At 38.1% G+C, this 23030-nt stretch overlaps 1 protein-coding gene across 1 annotated transcript in view; it reads left to right on the top strand.

The window, feature by feature from the left end:
- Positions 1 to 22743, top strand: part of MORC4 (MORC family CW-type zinc finger 4) — a 28737-nt gene extending 5994 nt beyond the window's left edge. Inside the window, 16 exon segments of the mRNA XM_003202885.4 lie at positions 2770 to 2902; positions 4015 to 4229; positions 4528 to 4629; positions 4632 to 4674; positions 6630 to 6777; positions 7846 to 7977; positions 8258 to 8377; positions 8814 to 8911; positions 13276 to 13380; positions 13493 to 13615; positions 13719 to 13793; positions 14515 to 14551; positions 15975 to 16162; positions 16735 to 17557; positions 17986 to 18149; positions 21002 to 22743. Of these exon segments, the coding sequence (XP_003202933.2) occupies positions 2770 to 2902; positions 4015 to 4229; positions 4528 to 4629; positions 4632 to 4674; positions 6630 to 6777; positions 7846 to 7977; positions 8258 to 8377; positions 8814 to 8911; positions 13276 to 13380; positions 13493 to 13615; positions 13719 to 13793; positions 14515 to 14551; positions 15975 to 16162; positions 16735 to 17557; positions 17986 to 18149; positions 21002 to 21155 (2660 nt within the window). The 3' untranslated portion in view covers positions 21156 to 22743.
- The last annotated feature ends 287 nt before the right edge of the window (positions 22744 to 23030 follow it).

Here is a 23030-nt window from a genome sequence, read left to right as displayed (position 1 = left end):
CTTAAAGCCTATTAGAGTATAATGTAACCTGGTGAGATTTTAGGGAAGGTTATTGGAAAAAACTATCGACTCGGATTGCTTTTCCTCTTCCCCCCCAATTAGCTTTTTTCATGCAGAGAGAAGGATAGCTTACGACTGGGAAGGCACCATAGAATCACAGAATCATTCACAGAATTCCAGAATGGCCAGGGTTGGAAGGGACCTCAAGGATCATGAATCTTCAACTCCCCTGCCACGTGCAGGGCCAAATCATTTAGGTTGGAAATGACCTCTCAGATCTCCAAGTCCAACCCTAAACCACACCCACTGTGCCCACTGCCCACATCCCTCAGTGCCACATCCCCACACCTCTGGAACACCTCCAGGGATGATGACCTCACTACTCCCTGGGCAGCCTGTGCCCTTCCTTTGGAGAAGAAATTGTTCCTACTAATATCCAACCTGATGAACAGATGGGGAAGAACTGAAAGGGAGAAGGGAGGAAAAGAGCAGGATGGGCACATCCCACCTGCAACCGTCTCCTGGCTGGAAGCTCCCCACAGGGGGGTACAGTGCATCCCTGCGTGCCATAAGGAAAGCTGGGGAGCCTGGGGCAGCCAGGCAGAGAGTGAGAAACACCAACCCCCCGGTGTGCTCAGCACATTGCCCAAGCAGAATGAGTCCCCTGGTGGTTGCACACTGGGACATGCACACGCCGTGCGCCAACACATCTGCAGCTCTCTGATGTGTTAGCACACATCCAAAGGCACAGCAGCGACATGACTAGTGAGTCATCTTGGTTTTGTGAACTGCCTTTCACAGGCTACGTGTGTGGCTATATTGTATGCCAAATGTCAAGCAGTATTAATTGGGCTATGTTATAGAGGCCTGAGTTTTCTTCTGTTCACTCATTAAGATGTTAATGATCTGTATGCTAAAATTTGCTTTTTAAACTCTAGTCCCTAGTGTCAGTGTTTTGGTAATTATGTTGCTGATTTCTGCTAGACCTCAGTTGCTTTAAATGTAAGCAAACTATTGATGCTACTTCCAGGGGAGAGGTTAAATGGGGCATCCAGAGAGAGCTGGTGAGCTAACAAATCAGGAAACTTGCACGAAGTATGGACTTAAAATATTTTCAGTCTAATTGTACTTGAAGTGTCCTCTTTTATTGATACTGAACTATTTTTATGAACTTTTTCACTGTGAGTGCAGTGTGTAGTGTATGCTCACAGACAGCAAGCTGCGAGCTATGATTGCTTTTTATGGCTGCTGTGTTGGCCTGAGCTGTGTATTTCTGCCTTTCAGTTAAACGAGTCAAACCAATAGTGAGGCAGGGACACAAGTTCTTTCACAGCTCTTTCAAATCCTGCAAGTAGGGAGTTTAAGGTAAAGCATTTTATACTTCTGTGGAAGTTATGCCTTCTTAGATCTGAACAATTTGCAGTAGCAAGATGTGTGTTTGTGGCTGTCGGCTCTGCTGGTAATGAAGTAGAGCAGCAGTAATTTTTTTCACTTAGACCTCCAATACTTGGGCTTCAGGCTTTTGCTTTTTTTTTAATGTCTGATTTCTCATTTAGAATGCCCACAGTATGTAATGTATTTTTGTAGCCATGTGTATGTGCCATCATCTGGAGTGTGGACAGTAACCTCACCTGCAGCCAGTCAGACGAGGTGTTTTGGTGGCCGGAAGTGAATTTTGCAGCAGCTGCCTGGGATGCAGAAAGCAAAAGTAGAAACTTGTCTGGTTTTTGTTTTCTGTTCTCTGTTTCAGCTACTCATCTCAACCAAAGTTTTTGGCTATATGTTGCTATCATTTGTAGTGGCTAGAAAATTTTTCTTGTTTTCAGGCAAGATTTGCTGGCTTTTGATGGAGCTTCTTCATTGTAATTTTTTGATCTACTGTTGTCTATAATTATAGTTATAAAGAGGATAGTATTGTAGGAGGCTTCATTTTTAGCACAACATTACCTTTATTAAAAACTTCTAATAAAAAAAGCTTTTTGTTTCTGTGCAATTTTCCATGACTTTCCTGAGGAATCTGAGTGAGTGCATAATTCCTGTAACTTCCTGAAGGGAGGTTGTGATGAGGAGGGGTTTGGCCTCTTCTCCCAGGCAACAAACCCAAGGAAATGGCCACAAGTTGTACCAGAGGAGGTTTAGATTAGACATAAGGAAGAACTTTTTCTCTCAGAGAGCGGTCAGGCACTGGAATGGCTGCCCAGGAAGGTGGTGGAGTCGCCGTCCCTGGCAGCGTTCAAGTGGTGTCTGGATGAGGAGCTATGAGATATGGCTTAGTGCTTGTGGTAGCAATGGGAATGGGAGGATGATTGGACTAGATGATCTTGTAGGCCCTTTCCAACCTGGTGATTTCTGTGATCACATACCTGACTGCAGAGATGAAAAGCCGCTGCAATTGTAGAGCTCCCTTAGTTCACAGTGTGCCTCTGCAGGGTTGTTGGATTACCACAAGTGCAAAATTGAGAGCCCGCAATGCCGTATTGCACAAACATCTCTTTGATGAAGCACAGCACCGTAATAAAGTTAGGGAAAGCAATTCCATATAGCTAAAGCATTGCAAGACTAATGTTTGGTGGATAGATTGCGTGTGCATGACTACCAGATAAGGCTGTGTTACGTGTCACATAAGCATTTAAATAACTTTGAGAGTTGCTTTTTGGCATCTTCACTGGAATTAAGCACTTTCAGTGCAAACATGTTTTAAGTGTTTACTTTTCTATGATTCCTTTTTTTCTTAGTATCCTGTTCTTGTTTACTTTTCTCCCACTTCAGATAACGCTTATGATCCAGATGTGAGTGCTAAACAGATATGGATAGACAAAACAGTGATAAACAACAATATATGCTTGACGTTCACTGATAATGGAAATGGTATGAACTCAGAGAAGCTGCACAAAATGCTAAGGTGGATAACCTCTTTTGTGTATTTTTTTTCTTGTCACAGTTCCAATTTCTATTTTTGTTACTGTTAAACTTAACTCCTTTCTCTCACATGTAATCTACTGTGCTCATTTTTCTATTTAGCACTTTTGAGGGTGAGTGATTACCCAAGTGAGGCTCTAGAACAGAGATGCCAGTACAGCTTTCATATAGCTTTGGCTGTTTGTTTTATCTCCTAGTTTCCTTTTATCCTTTCCATCAGCATTCCCATTTACTTTTATGTGCAGGCACGTGCAGTATAAACTCAGTAATGCCCATCAGTGGAAGTAAGGAGAATATTTTCCCCATTTGAACATGCTTTAGACTAAGTTAGCAAATGAGAGGCAAGAGATGTTCAGTTCAATCCAGTACTTCGGTGTTGAAAATATACTATGGAAATGTTAAGGGGAATTAAATTGATGCTGTTATCATTTTACCTTCTAATATTCTATAGTATTTGAACTGTTCTTTCTGCAGCTAGCAAACAGATTGCTGTTCAAATTCTCTTCTATTGTGAAAGATACTCGTCTGCTTCCAGATAAATCTCTGGATATAAATTTGAGGAAGCTTGAATTCAAATGACTGTTTTCTTTTTCTGCAATATACCATAATTAATAGCTTATTTGTTAAATTCCATGCTCCATATACAGTTACCCATTTGACTTCAAGTGTAATGTGTAGTTACCTGTAGAAAATACGTGGATCACATGTGTTTAAGCAAACGGGGGGAGTGACTAAAGAGGAAGATAACCTAAGGGGCTTTTTCCAGTATTCATTGCAAAACCGGTGGATAAATATTAGAAACATATGGGAATGTATCTTTGTATGATTCCAGGCAGATGGTGTCTTTTAGATAATTAAAAGATGAATTTAACTTTCTCTAAATTCTTGTTTTGTGATTTTGGGAATATTATACAGGTGTTCTCAGTTTGTGTTGCTGTTCACTGTTTAATTGCATGGTAGTCCCTGATTTCTAGAACAAGAGATGGACTCAATGTGCTTAAGTCAAATTTGATGCACCTTGAGTGCATCTTTTGGGTGTTCAGTTGTCTGGGGGGCTTTTTACACTCTTCCAATATTTGCTTTTTTTCATATCAGCTTCGGCTTTAGTGAGAAATCTGTGATGAATGGCCGTGTTCCAGTGGGACTGTATGGAAACGGGTTTAAATCAGGGTCCATGCGCCTGGGAAAAGATGCAATAGTCTTCACCAAGAATGGAGAAACAATGAGTGTTGGTCTCTTATCTCAGACTTATCTTGAAGTCACAAAAGCAGAACATGTCATGGTTCCTATAGTGACATTCAACAACCAACATATCCTTTTGACAGTTTCCTAACAAAAAGTTGTGTATGTGTGTCAAACTTTGCTGGTAACATCACTAAAGGAAATCTCCTTGTCTTGTTCTACAGATGCATTCTAAGATGGGCAGAAGGTTATTTAAGCTATAATGTATTTAAGAACTTTTACATTTTTTTTGGAGCTCTGTATTTGAGATGTGGAATGAGACCCTCTGAGGGGTGCAGATCCTATTGCAGAAGTTTACTAATCTTCTGAATTTTTTATTTTTTATTTTTTTACATTTAAGGTTACTTTCCTTAACATTTTGCTTACGACAGATAAGTGATCCAGTAGAATCCAAAAACAGTTTGAAGGCCATCTTAACACATTCTTTATTTTCTACCGAGGAGAAATTAGTGGCCGAGCTAGATGCTATAATGGGGAAAAAGGAACAAGAATCATAATTTGGAATCTCAGAAGGTAAGATGAGGCCCAATTGCTCATGTCTTTTCTTTCATTTGCATTATCTCTTCAGTGTCTGCAAGTACACAAGGGTTTTTTTTTGCAGAGTAACTCTAGAAGACTGGATGAAGAGTTAGCTGCAGTTGGTGAAATTAGACTCAAATTCATTTGACCAAAGGAGAGCATAAAGGATTCCATATTTCATTTTGATAAAATATTGTTACTATTCCAGAAGAAAAATTGAAATAGATTAATTATAAATCTGATATCTCAAACCAATTGGGAAAGGCTTGAACTTTTCTAAACTTCTTAACTGTTTATTGTAGTAAAAACAGAAGTCCAAGTAAATAGATGCAGTTAATTACTTTCATCTACATATATATATGGGATTATTAACAGAAGAATGGATTTTCAGACTTTGGTAGCTTTTTCTTTCTTGCTGTTTTTTTTCTTTAAACAGCTGTTGTAGCAGTGGCAGCTGGGTGTTATTGTTTCTCATCTCCTTTCCCTTTCTTCCTCTTACATGGTTGCTGATCCCTTACTTGCAGGGAACCCATACGATGATCCATTAGAATAGTTCTAGCTTGCCTTTAACAATGTTGGAGCTAATTGTTTGGGAACGTGTAACCTCGTGTTATGCTCCTGAGTGTTTAGTTTACTGCAGTTTTGGATACCTGAAATAGCAAGGTATCCATAAGAAGCAGTTTCAAGTGGCTTTATGGGCCAGTAAATTTGGCAGGAAAATAGTTTATTCTTGCTTATCAGAAAAAAAAAAGAGTGGGGAGAAAACTCATTCTGGGATACAATGGAATAAATGTTACAGAACAAAACAAAATCTCAGTCAATCAAAGCTGATGAAAAGCTTTATTTTTTCCTATTTCATTAATCTCTTCTATATTTTAGGAAGGTGCATCACTTTTAGCTTAGTAGATTTTTATGCAAGAAAGCTGGAGGTAACAAAATCTGTATCTGAATGTTGTGCAAAACTACTGCCAATGCAATTAAATAGAAGAAACCCTCTGGTGAGCACTTCAGTAAGAAATTGTGATGAAAAATTACTGAGTTAGAGAGTTATAGTTTGTCATTCTCACAGCAGTAAGAATCCTAGGCAGTTTGCATTGTTGAGGAATTTTGCATTTAGAAGGACTGCATGCATCTTGGCCCATCTGTGTTCTCAGTGATACTGAGTGCTTTTATTAGTGAAGTACAATTAGAATACAGTTAGAATTTATGCAAATTTTCTTTGCTAGCATTTCTCTTATTTTCCTTGGGTTTCTAAAAGAAGCTATTGAATGTTTTTGATTTCTAGCAAGTCTTCTAGGAACGCCATTGTGACTCAAAGGAATTGTTTCTTTTGTGTCTTTTCTCTTGTATCTGTGATATCCTCTGGGTCCGTTGTCCATTTTTAAAATCTGAAACACTTTGGGGGGGAAAAAACAAGTGTTGAGGGGGCAAGCATACCTCTCTGCACATGGTACAAGATGGGTCATCTCCACAAATCATGCAACCCCAGTTTTCACATCTTCTATTTATAGTTGAAAATTTTCAAGTCACACCAACATACTACATATTCCCAGGGTTATACTAGTACAAGGGTACGCACACATAATTGAGTCTTCTGCACTTCTGTGGGAGTCTTCAGTGGTTGTGTGGGGAGGTGTCTCCCTACTCGCTTTGTCCACGTTTGGCCACAGGTTTTCTAAGGACGCCTAGTTTTCATCTAGTCTCTACTGACTGACCGCTGTTTCGGATTTGCGCTCCTATTTCAAGGGTGTTGCTCTTATGATAGAAGTCGTGTGGTCAGAAAGGGTGTTTATGATAGATAAGCAGTACATTTGGCAGTTATAAGCAGAACTATAAACACATGAGCAAACACATTAATTAGGCAGAAATGACAGGCATTTAGTTATGAGATATCAGGTTCACCTCAATCTTTTTTTCTATCATAATTAGATTTTTTTCTTATTTCTTAGAGATAAAAATGATAAAACAGAATTTGACTTTGACAAGGATAAATACGACATCAGGATTCCAGAAGACTTAGATGAAACAGGGAAAAGAGGATACAAAAAACAAGAGAGACTGGACCAGATAGTTCCAGAAAGTGACTACTCGCTAAGAGTATGTATACTTTTCGTTTATTTACTTGTTCTGTGGAAGCAAGGTGATGTATGCTTTTGTTTTAATGTAATATACCATACTATAGAGGTTTTGATTTAAAAAAAAAAAGAAAAAAAATAAAAAGACAAAGTCAGAATTTAAACGTTAGGGCAATGAGCCAGTGGTATTTGGAAAACATAGAATGTGTTTGTGGACTTCTATAAACATCTGCTTTTTTGTTTTTCTTTTAGAAGAAAATGTCTTTTTTTGATGTAGTCCTACAGATACAGTGTAGCTAGTTTTCAGCTGGCAGTGTCCTCTTTAGATTCCAAAAGAGATCAAGGAACTATAAGGCAGCTGTTTCAAAACCTACATATAGAAAAGCCCTAGCCCTGACAACAGGCTAAATATTGCAGCCATTGTTTATACTACTGACCCATAGTCTCTGAATCCGTTTCTTACAAGAAAGTGTGCCTGGAATTACTAGGTGTTCTGAGTGCTTGTGAATAGTATTGTAAATATTGTTCCAGCTCAGATACAATATTCAATTAGTCTAAGGCTCATTGAAGTCATAAATCCGCTTCAAATATGGCAGATGAAATGCAGGTTAAAATAGATGGGTTGACACACAAGATTATATAGTTTGTAAGTCATTTGGAATAAAGTTAACAGCTGCTGTTTATTTTTTTTAAAGTCTGTGATATAATTTTTGAGTTCTAAATAGGGAATAAGAGTATAGGCTTGTATATCTAAACACGATTAAAAGCTCTTATAATAGTAAAACTGTATCTTCAGATATCTGACTAACTTGCCTTATTTACAAAAGTTCTCTTTCAGTTGCTTTTAATGTGATTTGTATTACGTATGTGCATTTGAGTTTCCTGTGTTTTGTGGAGTCAGGTTGGAGGAGCTAAAAAAAACACTTTGTAACATCTCAATTAAAATCTGGATTTGTCTTTCCAAACATGGTAAATGTTTTACAATACCCGTTTCTTGAAGTTTTTTAGGTGTGCGGGTTTTTTAGGTAGTGGTAGTGAGGATCTCACTGCTGTTGTTTTTGAATAATGGGAATTATTGTATATTTTGTAGGCTTACTGCAGTATTTTGTATCTGAAGCCAAGAATGCAGATCATTCTGCGAGGACAAAAAGTGAAAACACAGCTGGTTTCCAAGAGCCTTGCTTTCATTGAACGTGATATATATAGGCCAAAATTTTTGAATGTATCCTTTGTTAATGCGATGATTGCATGCTAAATTTAATGACGAGTTTTTGTACGTAAGCTTTCTAGATTCTGCTGGAAATATTGCAGCTGTCTTTACGGGTGTTCTTTAATTACTTTGTAAATCTTTGCTGTGAAGAGGTACCAAAGGAACTATCTCAATACTTAAAAGATGGAGGGGGGAAGAAAATACCAGGACCCAGTTTAGAATGAGCCCTCAAAGTATGTATATTTTTTATCACGTGACATTAACCAGACTTTTCCTTAATATCCGATAAAAGGCTAAAACAGTAAGAATTACATTTGGATTTAACTGTAGAAACAAAGATCACTATGGAATAATGATGTATCATAAAAACAGACTCATCAAAGCTTATGAAAGAGTTGGCTGTCAGTTAAAGGTAGGAATTTAAGCTGAAAAATACTTTAATGTTGTTAGAAATCATTTTCACTTAAATGCTGATTTTCTTAAAAAAAAAAAAAGTAAAGAATACAGATGAAAACTAGTATGCTTTCATAAATACACCTTTTTTCTTTTGGCATAGCAGTTAATAATTGCATTGAGTTGCACACAGTTCTTTAATTTTTGAAACTAAGCTTAATGCATGAGACACAGAAATCGGTGTGCCTTTCAGAACAGAAAGACGGATGGGTTGTAGGGCATTTGTTCTTTTTGTCTAGTGGATTTACGTCAAGAGTTCTTTTGGAGATTATTCATAAAGCAAGAGGTTATTTTGACCTGGGGGATATATAAATTATAATTACTTCTGTCAAGATCTTAGAGTTTTAGTATAGGATTTGTTTTGTTTTCCCTGATGGATCTTAATTTTTTTACAGGCAAACAACATGGGTGTTGGTGTAGTTGGGATTATCGAGTGCAACTTCTTAAAACCAACTCATAACAAACAAGATTTTGACTACACAAATGAATACAGGTAAATATGTATTCTGTATAGACTTTTTGTTTAATAGTATTGTTCACTGGGAGATACTTGACCATAAAAGATTTTGTCCCTTTTAAGTAGTAAGAATACTTGTGTTCTATCATTAAACTGCGTTTTAAAGTAGGGATAGGATGTTAACATATATTTTGATCATAGCGTGTTCATTGTGCAGTCAGTGAAATCAAGGGTACAATACTCACCATTTTTATGCAAATGCCCTAAAAGCAGTTGGTTGCAACCCTGCTCTTCACTTACTGTGGGATGAACCCAAAATAACTAGCTTAGATTTGGATGTTTTGTAGCAGACGGCTAAAACTGAGATATGAATGCCACGTGATTGATGATTCATAGTGATTCATCACAATTTCCTAGGGGTTGTTTGTTTTTTTGTCTTTGTTTCTGGACGTTTTTCATCTATTGTTTTTAGGTTCTTTCTTAAAAGTAGACTTTCACGTCCTTAAGTCTACCTGATAGAGCATTTAAAAAATACAGGACACCCTGAAGTCAGCTGTGAATTGGAATGAAACTACATCCCATCAATCAATATCTAGTATGTTACTTCTTATAGCTGTACTGTAAACCTGATTGAGAATCTAATCTGATTTGGAAAAAAAAAAAAAAAATTGTTCTTAAGCCAGATGAAATGTCTGGTGTGTTTACAATGCTCTTCTGTGAATTGATTGCACTGCTATTAGGGAAGGAAAGGGTAAGGGAGGGCGAGTTACCTCAGCAGAAAAGATGCAAACATTGGGAATTACTCCACAGTGTTATCTTTCCTTTCAAGATGATGAGGCTATTTTCTATCTTCTATGCTGCTTGGTGCTAAGGGATATTAGGGGAAGCTGCCTCCCCCAGCAGTTGTGTCCCAGGATGCCCCCTGGCCCAGACTTTGGGGACCCAGAATCTCTGTCTTCCCTGCCTCTTTCCCATTTGCAGGCTTAACTAGCAGTGAAGTTGAGCACGTGTCTCAGAGATGCAGACGCACCGAACACTAACATGGCTGGCACATTCCCTTCAGCAGCACCTATGTATGGGACTTGCATAAAGTATGGATCTAGACAGTCACGTACCTTTCTTTTTCCTCAACAGATAGTGATTGAAGGTCACTAGAGATGGTACACACTTCATAGTTTATATTCATAAGCATACTGAGTACAGCCCCTCTGATCACTTGACACCTCTGGCCCAATTTTAGGGTCCAAAGGTCTACTATGTGCTGGCCGGTCCATCTTGTTGCTCAGTACAAATCAAGGCAACATGCACACTTAAAGAAGCACAGAATTATTAAGGTGGCAAAGGCCTCTAAGATCACCCAGTCCAACCATCAGCCCACCCCCACCACGCCCACTGCCCACGTCCCTCAGTGCCACATCCACACAGCTCCTGACTACCTCCAGGGATGGTGACTGCACCACCTTCCTGGGCAGCCTGCTCCGGTGTCTCATCACTCTTACTGAAAAGAAATTTATCCTAATACCCAACCTGAACCTCCCCTAGCACAACTCTCTAATTCCCTCTCATCCTATTGCTAGCTACCTAGAAAAAGCTGACCCCCACCTCGCCACAGCCTCCTTTCAGATGAGAGCAGTGAGGTCTCCACTGAGCCTCTTCTTCTCCAGATTGAACAATCCCAGCTCCCTCAACTGCTCCTCATAAGACTTATGCTCCAGTCCCCTCACAGCTTTGTTGCCCTTCTCTGGACACTCTCTTGGGCCTCACCTGGAGCAAGGGGCCCAAAACTGAACACAGCACTTGAGGTGTGGTGTCATCAGTACTGAGTACAGAGAGAGGAATGCCTCTCTAGTCTTGCTGAGAGGACTATTTCTGCTGAGTTTGCTATTTCTGATATAAAATATACTGTCCCCACAAGGCACACTCACAGGTGCTTCTGGACGAATGAGCACAGACAGACCCTTGATGGCCTAGGCCTAGACGTGGGTCCTACTACTCACTGGGCAGGTTGAGCTTTAAAGTTGCTGGTTAATACACATGTACATTCATATGCACACCAAGTTTGATGAAGATGCAGGTACTTGTCCTTCTCCAGGTGCCCCAGATACTGGCATTAGGCACACAAGGCTAGAACCCTTGCTTGCTGCAGCAGTTTACTCTCCACTTCAAGTCTGACTCCAGTAGCTGCACCTGTTTCCACTCATATGCACAGGTCTTCCACTAGCAGGCACTTAGTCTTTGCAATGCGTATACATGTGATAGAGAGTGAGATTATGGATAGAGTTAAAATTTGATAAGTAGATAGGGTAGGCTGCAGGGATCAAGCACAGTGATTGGTTAGTCAAGTATATTGGCCTGCCCTGTTTTATATGCAACTTGCACTTTTTTATACTCTTTTCTGTCTAACACTCCCCCAGCACTGTTTCTTTCTGATCCTTCTTGCCCTGCATGTTAGCATGGTTCCACTGACCTCTCTCCAACATCTTGGGCCTTCAGAATTGCATCCGTATCAGTTTCTTGATAAGACCCAGGTTTGTTTCTGATTATTGTCTTTGTTAATACTAGTTAGTCAGGTTTTATGACTCTGTGTTTGTTCCTTCCTTTTCCTTATCCTCCCAACTAAAAAAACAAATGTTCTCACACTCTGTGTATCCTTACCATTTAGCATGACTGACCAGGATTGTTCTTGTCACTGTTTCCCTTATCGTATAGTCAGATTTGTTTCTGTACTTGTCTATGACCAGTCTCCTTTGACCAGATGTGCTTAAAAGAGCACATCTCCTCCTCTGTATCCTCAGACTTAGTTTCACTGTGGACTTAGAAATTTTGGGGTGTAGACTCACAAACATAAGTGGGAGTAGACTTTGGCAGGAGATGTCATCACCTTTTTCAGGCTGTGTATTTTATCCTTCAGTCAGTTATTGGTGTTCCCTTGACAAGGACAGCTGAAAAATCCACAAAGCCTTTCCTTAATTGCCTGTTTGTATGCAGCTCTACATATACATATACCAGAAACAGTATCAGAGTACTGTAGTAAACTAAACTGTTTGTTGTAGTAGTTGAGGAGCTGTGGCAGGAAAACTCCAGTCATTCCTGCCACTGAAACAACAACTCTCAGTGGAGGAGGAGCATGATTGGTAGCTGGCAACATAACTGCTGCAGCCACTACAGTTCATTCTGTATTTTTAAATAGCTCACTGTATTCTTCTTTGCAGTGGTGATGCCGGCTTCAAGCAGTTCCTGTGGCTGCAACTATTGAACTAGCAGAGCTGTTAATGAGAACACAAGTTAAAACAGACCAGGGAATTATTCTCATGCTTGTTTCAGTACAAATGTTCCTTGAACCATTTCTTTTGTGGTAGCACTAAAAGTTCCTTTGGCAATGGATGTGCCATAGCATAGGCACTGCTATTAATCAGATTCTACACTGGGTTTCTGCAACCCAGCTGGCACAGTGAGCACTGGTTGTTTTTTTTTTGTTTTGTTTTGTTTTTGTTGTTGTTGTTTGGCACTTGTAGCATGTATTACGAAGGTTTTTTGATTGTTTCTTTGCTTTACAAAAGATTGCTTCTACAGATCTTTAAAATGTAGATTTCCATCCTGAAACAGAAACACAAAACTGGTGCTGTAATGTTGTGATCAGCATGAGCTGACTTGCCTCTGTCCTTTCACCAGAAGAGACATGATTCAATCCATGTGTTGCTGTTCATTTCTGCCCCTTTGCTAATTCCTTCTTCAGACACCAAAATTCGTGACTTGAATTCAGGTGTTCCAGGTGGAAACTTTCCAGGCTGGACTAGGTTCCTTATTCTTCTTCCACATCACTCTTTCCTGTGTGCCAGCTCTAATGGTCATGCAGCTGTGAAATGGTTGGGTTCCTGATCAGAAAATCCAGCTAAAAATTAATATGGGGAAAAAAACACCCTCGTTCTTTCAGCAGCATGTAGACTATGTACTACGCTAAAGTGAACATATATTTACAATGTCAGTGAAGTATTGCTTTATGCCAGCTTAGAGTGATTGTGAGCTTGCAGTTAACAGATACACGTAGCCCAGTGCTGAACTGATAGAGGAGAGGCAGCTTTTTTTATGATTGAAATTGAGTTTAATGAATTGGTTTCAGGTTTTGCGTTGTTCACTGACAGTGCTTCTGAATCAAGCATTTTATTTCAGTTTAAAAACTGTCTGTATCCCAAGTCAAATTTCTTGTAACTTCATATCCGACAAACATTTGTTCCCACAATCCCACACTTCTGGGGTTTACTAAAAGTGAAAAGCTTACTATTGTGAAAATGTGAGTATCAGAGCGTTTCATATACTTATTATTTCACTGTTGTTTATAAACATTCTTTCTGTGCTAAGATTTTACTATTTCAGGTATTCTCTGAAAATTCTGTTTTCAGGCTTACAATAGCAGCGCTAGGAGAAAAGCTTAATGACTACTGGAATGAAATGAAAGCAAAGAAAAACGAAGAGTATCCATTAGCTTTACCAGTTGAGGAGATACAGTGAGTATCACTTTCAAATAGAAGAACGTTACATACTGTTATTACAGCTTTGTTCTTGATCATGCAAATAAATTGTTCATGTGAAAGTTCTCATATGTTTTTTCCATTACAGAAAGCAGCCTGATCAGACATGGGTGCAATGTGATGCATGTCTGAAATGGCGGAAGCTACCAGATGGAATAGAGCATTTGCCAGAGAAGTGGTACTGCTCACTGAACCCTGACCCACAATTCCGGTAAAATTATATTTAGCTGAATATCTAAGCACTGCTTTTACTTCTTATTTTATTACTTAATGTAAGCACATATGGTAAGCTCTTTATTTTTTTCTTAACTCAGGGATTGTAATGTGCCAGAAGAACCAGAAGATGATGACTTAATACATCCTACATATGAGAAAACTTATAAGAAAAAGTGAGTACTGGAGACTTCAAGTGTTCCTACACTAGAAAAGGAGCATGAAAGCTGAACACTTTTCTCTCACCTGTGGTATAACTGCAGCTCTTCTAAGAATTCATCCTTTCAGAAAACAGTGCCCTAAGGTCAAAACCTAATCACAGCAGTGAATAGATAAATAGTGTTTTTCTTTTCTCTGTTATTAGCATGTTGACATGATATTGAAGGTAAAGAGGCCTGTATCATTTAGTAACAAGTAAGGAGAATAAAGCAAAAACTTGGTGTTCAGGTACAGTATGTTAAAGAAACAGGTCATTATGGTTGTTAAGAGCCCTTGCCTGGGTGACTACTATTTTCAAGCAGCTGAAAACCTCAGTAAATTTGTTTAAGAATTTCAGGGTTCTTAGTTAAGATGCTTGGGGGGAAAAAAATGACTGGAGCACTCTTAATGAATTGCTGGTTTACATTCTGAAAAGTGCCTTTTTTTTTTTAATTATTATTTTAATGTGAGAGGGATCTTGTTTGAAGTTTAAATTCAGCTTAGATTTAACTCAACTAGTAGTTTCTAAAGTCATGCAGAAAATTTTCATTCAGTGAAGTAGAATGTTGAAATTCACTGTGTATAGCTCAAAATAAGGTGTTTAGTTTCAGATTTAAGTAAGATTGTTTTGGATTCACAATTAATTAACAATTTGAATCTAAGCTCTTTTTTTTTTTCTTCCCCCTTGCTCCTGTGCAGAGACAGGGAAAAACTGAAGAAACGCCTAGAGTACCAGGTAACTCTCCTGAACTTGATGGCAAACCAACTTTGGTAGCCATTATTCTTTCTGGCACCACTGCTATGCAGTTTGATCCAGTGGGCTAGGCTTTGAGTTAGTTTGCTTTAAATAGTGGCCAGCTGATTAGGTCAGCAACCTTTTTGATAGTTGAATAGGCTGTGCTTACACTAGGTAAACCAGAAATCCCCCGTCTCTTCTGTCCAATGATAGAAGTCAGTGGTGCATTTTATATGTTGTACTGAAGAAAGAGTTTGAAGAGGATGAAGCTGCTTCACAAAAATGTTACTAGAAAATAAGTCACTGCTACTCGTTTTTATAGAACAGTATCTTATTGTTGGAAGTGGATTTTTTGTAGAGGGATATGTGATAAGGATATAAAAGTAAAGATGCCCTTAAAAAAAAGGGAGTGGGGGAGGAATAGAATTTGTAATAGCTGTGTTTTTGAGAGTTTGTTTTGCTAGGAGACACTCAAATTCAAATGGAGATGCAAATAAAAAATGATTTAGTGACAAAAGTATACAGATTGGAACTCAGAATCAGGTTTCTGAAGTGAGATGTAGCTTTCAAAGTAACTGTGAACTTCAGACCAATCAATTTTTGGATAAAAGATTTTCCATGTGCTGTTCTAACCTATCTACTTGATTGTATTCATTTTCCTGCAATTAGTTTAATCCAAGTAAAAAAGTTATTTCTGAAAGACCAAAATGAACAAAATATTTAAATATTTTACAAACTAATTATTAGCAGTTGTAAGAGAGATTACTGTCCCATGTTTTGTGTATGATGGTCAGACTTCAGATATGAGTACAGAACAGGCTGGAAAAAAATACTCCCCAGGATTTTACATGGTACCTATAATAGGTATTTCTTGGGAAATGCTTTAAGATCAGATAGCTGCTTTCTGACAACAATAAATCTCTGCATGGGAAGGAGTTTGTAGCTGTAGTCTTCTGAGAAATCCACCAGAAGTCTGTAATCTAGACTTAAAAAGCAAATTAAACAAAAGAAAACAAACAAAAAAAGAAAAAACCAAGAAACCTTGCTACTCAGCTGTGCTATGATGATTACTTTTTTTAATACGTGACTTTAAACCAGCATGGAAAAGACATGAAGGAAACAGTTAACATCAGTAGTAATTTAGTTGTATTTTCTGTTCTGTCTTGTTTGTTTTTTGTGTATGTGATCATTAAGCTGATAACTTTTTTGTTTATTTTTTAACAAAGGGTATAGTCTGCTTTTCTTACTGCAAAATATTGAGTCAAGGTTCAAGGAGATTGCTCTGTGGAGAATCCTTGCAGTATACAGAAGAAATGACTGTCATAATTTCAGGTGTTTTCAGATAGTTAATGGAACTACTTGAAACTTATTCTGAAGACTCTACTAATGTCTATTGCTTTTCATTCTTAATGTTATCTTATAGATCAGTAATGAAATGCTTTTAAAAACATCCGTTTCCTCAAGTAAAGACTTTAGAACGTTCTCACCTGTGAGTGGAAGGGAAGCTGTTCCAAGAGCACTTTTACCAGAAACATCAAATGCTTCTGTCAAAAGACCTCTACTTGTTTCAAATAGATCAGTATCTTCACCTCATTCTGATTCTGATAACAGGTTAGTGAGCCTGTACAAAATAGACTGATTTATTTCTAAAGTTAATAATTTTTAAATAAAAAAATGATGTCAGGTGTAGTCCCATCTTTGAGTCACAGCTGCCAAAGTTCATGTGTCACTTTTTGGTAATACAGGAAGAACCATGTTAATGATGCCTAGAAACCTCATGAAGAACAAAAGTGAGAGCAACAAAAAGAAAATACTGTACTGTCAAGGAAAATTGCTCAGTGACTTGCCTTAATGTAGGAAAGCACTGTATTGTGTTAAGCTCATTCTACAGGATGTTTTCCTTAACCTCTCTTACAGGTCTTCCTCATTTCAAAAATGTTGAGTCTGTCTCAAAATAGTATATGAAAGTAATAATCTATTGTGTGAATTTCAGCCATTGTTTTTACAGAAAAGGTATTTACTGTGATTAATAATCTTAAGATGCTCTTCAGGGAGACATCTCTTTCTAGTTCTTGTGTAGCAGTTTTGAATTGCACGTTTAGACACATTTAAACATTGTTTGAAACAAATGACTTTGCAGTATTTGAGCAATACAGTAATCAGTTTAATGCTTTCTTCCTCAGTCTGAAACGGAAGATACTCATCAGTGTGACACCTTTAACCATAAAGACACCTCGTTTAAATGACAGAGCATTCAAAAGCCGTGATGATGATGATGATGTCATTATTTTAGAGGAGAGCAGCACTCCAAAGCCTTCCACAGATTCTGATGTTCCAGTGGTAAAAACTGAATGTATAAATGTTGACCAGGAGGAGCAGAAAAAAAGCAGTGATGTAAGAGAACCCTCCAGTGCAAGTACCTCAGAATCAAGAAGCGAACAGCTGACCTCTGCAACGCAGACGGAGGTCCCAAATTTGGTTGTTAAAAAGGAAGAGGTGGAAGATGAAATCGATATTCAAGTTCCCAACGTGGAAATGGAAATTAACCGGCACAGTGTAAATAATCTTTCTGAGACATCTGCAGAACTTGGAAACGAACTGAGAAATCAGCTGCAATCAGCAAACAAAGAGAAGGAGATGTACCAAAGCAAATGTGAAGCATTAACCAAGCAAGTAGAAACACTGGAACAGAGGATACTAGAAATGAATGATAAGTATGTGAAAAAAGAAATGTGCCATCAGTCAACTGAGACAATTTCTTCATTTGTGGAAGAAAATGTTCAGGAAAGAAGTTTGGCGGAAACAACCCTTCTCTATGAACAGGCCTTAGAAGAAATAGCAAAACTAAAAGAGCAATGCAATACTCTGCAAAACTTAAAAACTGAATGCAGCAGGTGTGCTGACGGTGAAAGTAAGAGTGAGGTAGATGAAATTGCTGTGCAGCTGGATGATGTTTTCAGGCAACTGGACAAATGCACCATTGAGAGAGACGAATACAAAAGTCAGGTATGTTAGTTAAAACAGTGGCATATTTCAAACGAAGAATTTAACTTTCCATTTTCTTAGATGAATGTTTTGTAGCAGTTCCAGTGCACAACATATTGTATGGTTAAATACAGACCATTCATTAATCAAGCCGCTTAGAAGGGTGGGGAATAAATATAATCTAGCCTAGAATCTTTTGTTTTCTTGGATTCCATTGACAGCAGAAAGTAAACTTAAGAGAGTCTGACAGCAAGCTGAGAGTGCAGTGTGTTCAACTGGCTACTTTAAAATAGTCTGTAGGTTGCAGTATCATAAAATGTCACTGGATATTAAAATGTCACCAAAAAGCTGATTAAAAGCAGTCAATGGATGTTTTATATTGGTTATGTTTATTTTAAACAAGCACAACAAATTGATGTATAAAATTATTTATTTTTATTTATTTGCAGGTGGAACTACTGGAAGCAGAGAAAAATAAAATTGCCTGTCAATGTGAAGAACTTAAATCAGAAATTGCAGAGTTGAAAGCTTCAATCCCACAAGCAGTAGCACGTGCAAATGATTCTACAGCCAGTAATGTAGAAGACACTGTTAATTTTTCTGATGGAGAAAGGTATCAATTTTCTTCTTTCTAGACTACTTCAAGTAAGATTTTACTTGGCTGATTGTACCTAAAAGACCTTGACAAAGATCATGTCTGACAATCATATAATAAAACGTGGTTTTTGGAATTATTTTTGCTGCCTCTTGTGACTTCTAAGTTGATAACACTTCTACTTCACCTTTTCATCCACTGATTTTGTTTTAGTTTTGACTTAGTGCTTCTTAAACAAGTACTTGACCATTGCTCAATAGAATGTCATACTGACACTTCTTTAAGTGCTGAAAATGTTATAAGAGTTTCTAGATTCTAGCTTGTAAAACAAGCGGAGGAAGAAAGGAGAGGCAGGGAAGAGGGAGGGGTGATCATTAGCTTATGCTGTGCAGATGATCTTTGCTATTGCATGCTATTTTTATTTCTTGACTCAGTAGTACCATACCGCAAAGAGTTTGTTTTCAGTTTTGGAACTGATTTGACCTTTCATGTAAGAACTTGCTGCAGACCAATGCTCTGGACCTGTGCCAGTGTCCAGGGCGTATCTTCAAAACTAAACAAAAGTTTACGCCTCCAAGTAGGGATCTTGCTGCTCTCCATTAATAAAAATAGTAAACACATAAAAGAAGTACGTGTACAAGATAGAAGCAAGCAAGCACAGCATACACAAGTCCATAGAATCAGATGAAATGTGTCAGGGAGAGCTGGCCAGATGATGGAGAGTTGGCCTTGTGATGATGTCCAAAAGTTTGTGGCAGGTCCCTGATAACTGGTTTAAATAAAAAATAATAATTAAAAAAAGTTGTCATGCCCATATTCAGAGCAGGCAAAAATGAGGATCTGAACTACAGACTGGCCAGTACAAGCTCAATTCCTGGGAAGACCCTGAAGAAAATCTGCTTGGAAGCTGCATGCAAGCTCATGATAGTCAAGGTGATCAGAAACGATCAGCGTAGATTTACTGAGGGCAAAGATTGCCTTTACAACTTGGTAACCTTTCCATTAAGATGACCAGCTCTGTGGATGAGGGGTGATTGGGCCTTCATTTTAGGAAAGCTTTCAAAATAGACTGCCATAATGTTATCATCAAATTTTGTGAGATATGATTTAGACCAGTGGACTAGGTGGTGGGTTGTAAAACTGCTTAGCAGACTGCCAGTCTGCTAAGCCTGGGCATCAATATGAAGGCCAATAATTTTTAATGCTTTCATTAATGGCGAATGTGACAGAGCGCAATTAACTTGGTGAACTCATAGTGGAACTGAGTTGGAGGGAATCACTGATACCCTGGATGATAGCACTGCTGTAGAGGGACCTTGAGAAATAGGAAAAAGACCGAGAGAAATATTGTAGAAGCTTAGTAAAGGCAGCAGTGATGTTCTACACTTCTGCTAGGAATCGTCTCTGCAGCTGGACAAGCTGAAGTGCTGGGCTGTGGTGGAGGTGGATTAGAAGATGAATGCAAATCAACAGTGCCTCTTGTGGCAGGAGTGCCCAGTGTTCTGCCAGCAGTTGTATGGCAGAGGTTCTTCCCCTGTGCTGGGCAAATGCAGAGTACTGTGTCTGCTTTGGGGTTCCTGACTATATGAAAGACATTGGCATATAAGAGCAAATCCACTGAAAGACTACCAAGATGGTTAGGGGGCTGGAGCGTCTTACAAGGGAATGCTGAGGGAAAGAGCTGCAGGAAGAGAAGGCTACCTTCAGATCTGGTATCCTAATGCTTTCTTCTGCAGCTGAATGAATGTGTAGAAAAGATGAAGCCTGACTCCTCGCTAGCACAGTGATGGCATGAGAGGCAATGGAAACAAGCTGTAAGAAGGGAAATTCTGATGAGATAGAGGGGAAAAAATAACGTTCACAGTGAGGGCTCAGAAAAAAGGGTCCGAGGGAGATGGTGGAATCTCCATCTGTGGAGATTTTGAAAACACAAGGAGGTTTTAAGCAACCTAATCTGAAATAACCATTCTTTGAATTTGTTAGGGGTGGGGTAAGGGAATGGATGACCTCTGGAGATCCCTTTCAAGCTAAATTTGTTTGGGTTTTGTTTGTTTTTGTTCTGGGATTCAGCCTCCCCTGCATCTGCTAGAGTTTTACTTTCTGCTTACTGCATCTGACTACTTCTACATAGAAGAATTAGAAATTGCATGCATTACTTGTGTACTTACAGGTCCTTTGGGATGTAATGACTCTATGAAGAATGGCTACTGGAGATAATAAAGAAAATAATGGTAAAGGAAATGCTCAAGAGAAGGGATGAATGACTTAGAAGCAATTTGACCAGGAAGCGGATAGGGCAGTGGAATCATGAAAGAAAGCAAAAAGAGGAGAAATAGTACTTTCCCATTAGTAAAATTGCTACTTTGTCTTTATGTTTTCAAACCTTCGGACAAACTACTCTTTCATACTTTCTCTTTTTTTCTTTCCTCTTTGTTTTCTCTTCCTTTGCTCCCATACATGGTGGTAGTTGGCAATTCTAGATATATTAAATATTTTTAAATACTGGTTTGAGAAATAAAAAAATATTGTAGGATAAAGGGTTATACCAATGTTTATTTGCTAACTTCAGTAGAAGTATTCAAAAATACCTTTAATCCATTCTGGGAAAGGCAGAAATCTTAGTATTTGTTTGAAACGAAGGAAATACACACCTTCAAAGTTAAAACTCAAGACAGTAAGCTTTGAAAAAATAATAGATCTTGAAATTATCTTGTTGCATTTTCAATTGTATAAGCTCTCTGTTGGTTCATAGAAGTCACATACTGACCCTTCCTATTATTGAATGTTACTCTAACTTTGTTAATTAACATTCTGTATATTTGGATGTGAAACTTGATCCACATCTAAACATCTCGATTATTTCTTCACAGCCTGAAACTGCGCTCCCTTCGAGTGAATGTTGGACAGCTTTTGGCTACAATCATGCCTGATCTAGACTTGCAACAAGTAAATTATGACATTGATGTAGTGGATGAAATTTTAGGACAAGTTGTAGAACAAATGCATGAAATCAGCAGCACTTAAGATATTAAAATTTTCACAGACCCCTACTTGATCTTCCAGTATAACCTTTATATAAGTTCTGAAGTGTAAATACTGCTTCTTCACTTTATATATTTCACAGTTTGATCAATAAATGTATATACTCTGTGAGTTCAGATGTTACCACAGATGCAGTGGGTATTATCTTAACGTCCTCTTAAATGAACACTGTCAATATTGACCAACCTCGATGTACTTAAAGATTTTGCTTTTAAAATGTATTTGTAATTAAATTTGCAAATATTTTTATGATTAAGAATGTTAATACTTTTCTACAAAAGTTTTGGTTGATTTTTGGTCTTATATATGCATTGATACTTGCAATTTTTTTCCTCATCCAAAATCCTAGCAGCAGAATATATTAAAAATGCACAAAAAAAAAAAACCTTGACTGATTTTCTTCCCAGAACAAACCTCAGTAACTTTATTGTAAACTACAGTATTTTCATTGCTATCAACAATGTTGTGTGTTGCGTTAATGGTTTAGAAATTTAACTAATAGATGAAAATTTTGGCCATATTGGCAGTATTTATGTCTTAGTACCAAAAGAAGAAAAATTCCTTAGGGGTTTTATCCCAAATATGGATGATCTTTGACACCCTTTTGGATTTTCTGGTGTTGATAGAAGACATTATCTGTACATAATCTTGCAGCATAAACAAATCCACGGGATATTTCAGCCTTACCAGTCTTGGAGACCACATGCCTGTTTGTGGCCTGCTCTTTCCATGATTGTTACTTCCTTGTTCCAAGAACCAGACTGTAGTGGAGTGCAGTCAGAGGGATGATTGGTTCTACCCCATGGTTCCCAATTGAACACAGCAGTACTAGTTTTTAAGTCCAGTATGTACCAGTATGTGAGTTCAAGTGGTCAGTTTTCACACGCAGCTTTTGCCTGCCTGTTTTCCAAGTCAGAAGCAACTGGTGGTCTGTTGGAGAGAATGTACACAAAACTAAGGTAGGATTCCTGGAGGACCTCTGCTGTAACACTGCCTCTTCAGAGCAGCCCAATGCAGAAAATAATTGGCTTAGAGGCTCTGTAATGTATACAAATATTTGCATGTTTTTTCTCAGAAGAAGTGTTGTAGCATTAAGCGAGCAGTCTGCCCTTGAGTTTCTCAGTCTGAGGCTTACCTTTCAATCACAGTGGGCCATGCTGCATGTAAATGGTCAGACTACTCAATCCTTCCTTAATTAGTCAAAATAGAAATATTTTGAGAAAGAGAGGCATGTTTTCTTATCTGTGGTGTCAAACGACAGAGTTAGCTAAAGCTGAAAATGTTCAAATGCGATTTGTTTATGCTGTCTTAATGTTTAGGCATCTTTTATTACAGGTAAGATAGGTGACTCCCTCTCTTTTTCCCCTCTTAAATAATCACAGTAATTATTAAACCACTAGTTTTATTATTACAGTGGTGACAGTATTTTTCTCTTCAGCCAACTGCATGCTTTTCCCATTGAGGTCATCAGGAATAAGAGGTGGGCAAAGAGCCTATCTACCTGGTATCTCTGGTGGCATTCATCATCCAAACAGCGATCAAAAAAACCAGTTTTTGCTTTTTAAAAAAATAAAATCATGAAACTGCATTCAGTGTTTGTTCCTAGGAATTGTTGTTTTTGTAAAGCCAAGAATTTTGGCTTTTGCACTGCTGTCCATATTTAATTGGATTACGTTCCGTTTAGTTGTAGCTCAGTTTCTTCCAGTGGGCAGTACTTTGATTTCAGGATGCTTTCTGTTCCAGTACGCCAATAAGGATAATGCAATACTGCTTTGCTTCATAATGGCTAAATCAAATGTTTGATTTTTGGCGAGGTGGCTGTAATGTAACCTTTAAATATGAGTTTTAAAAAGTTTC

Source organism: Meleagris gallopavo, chromosome 9 (assembly GCF_000146605.3).
Source record: "Meleagris gallopavo isolate NT-WF06-2002-E0010 breed Aviagen turkey brand Nicholas breeding stock chromosome 9, Turkey_5.1, whole genome shotgun sequence".
Lineage (NCBI taxonomy): Eukaryota > Metazoa > Chordata > Aves > Galliformes > Phasianidae > Meleagris > Meleagris gallopavo.
The sequence above is the reverse complement of the archived record's forward strand: the minus strand, read 5'-3'. Positions and strand labels throughout refer to the sequence as shown.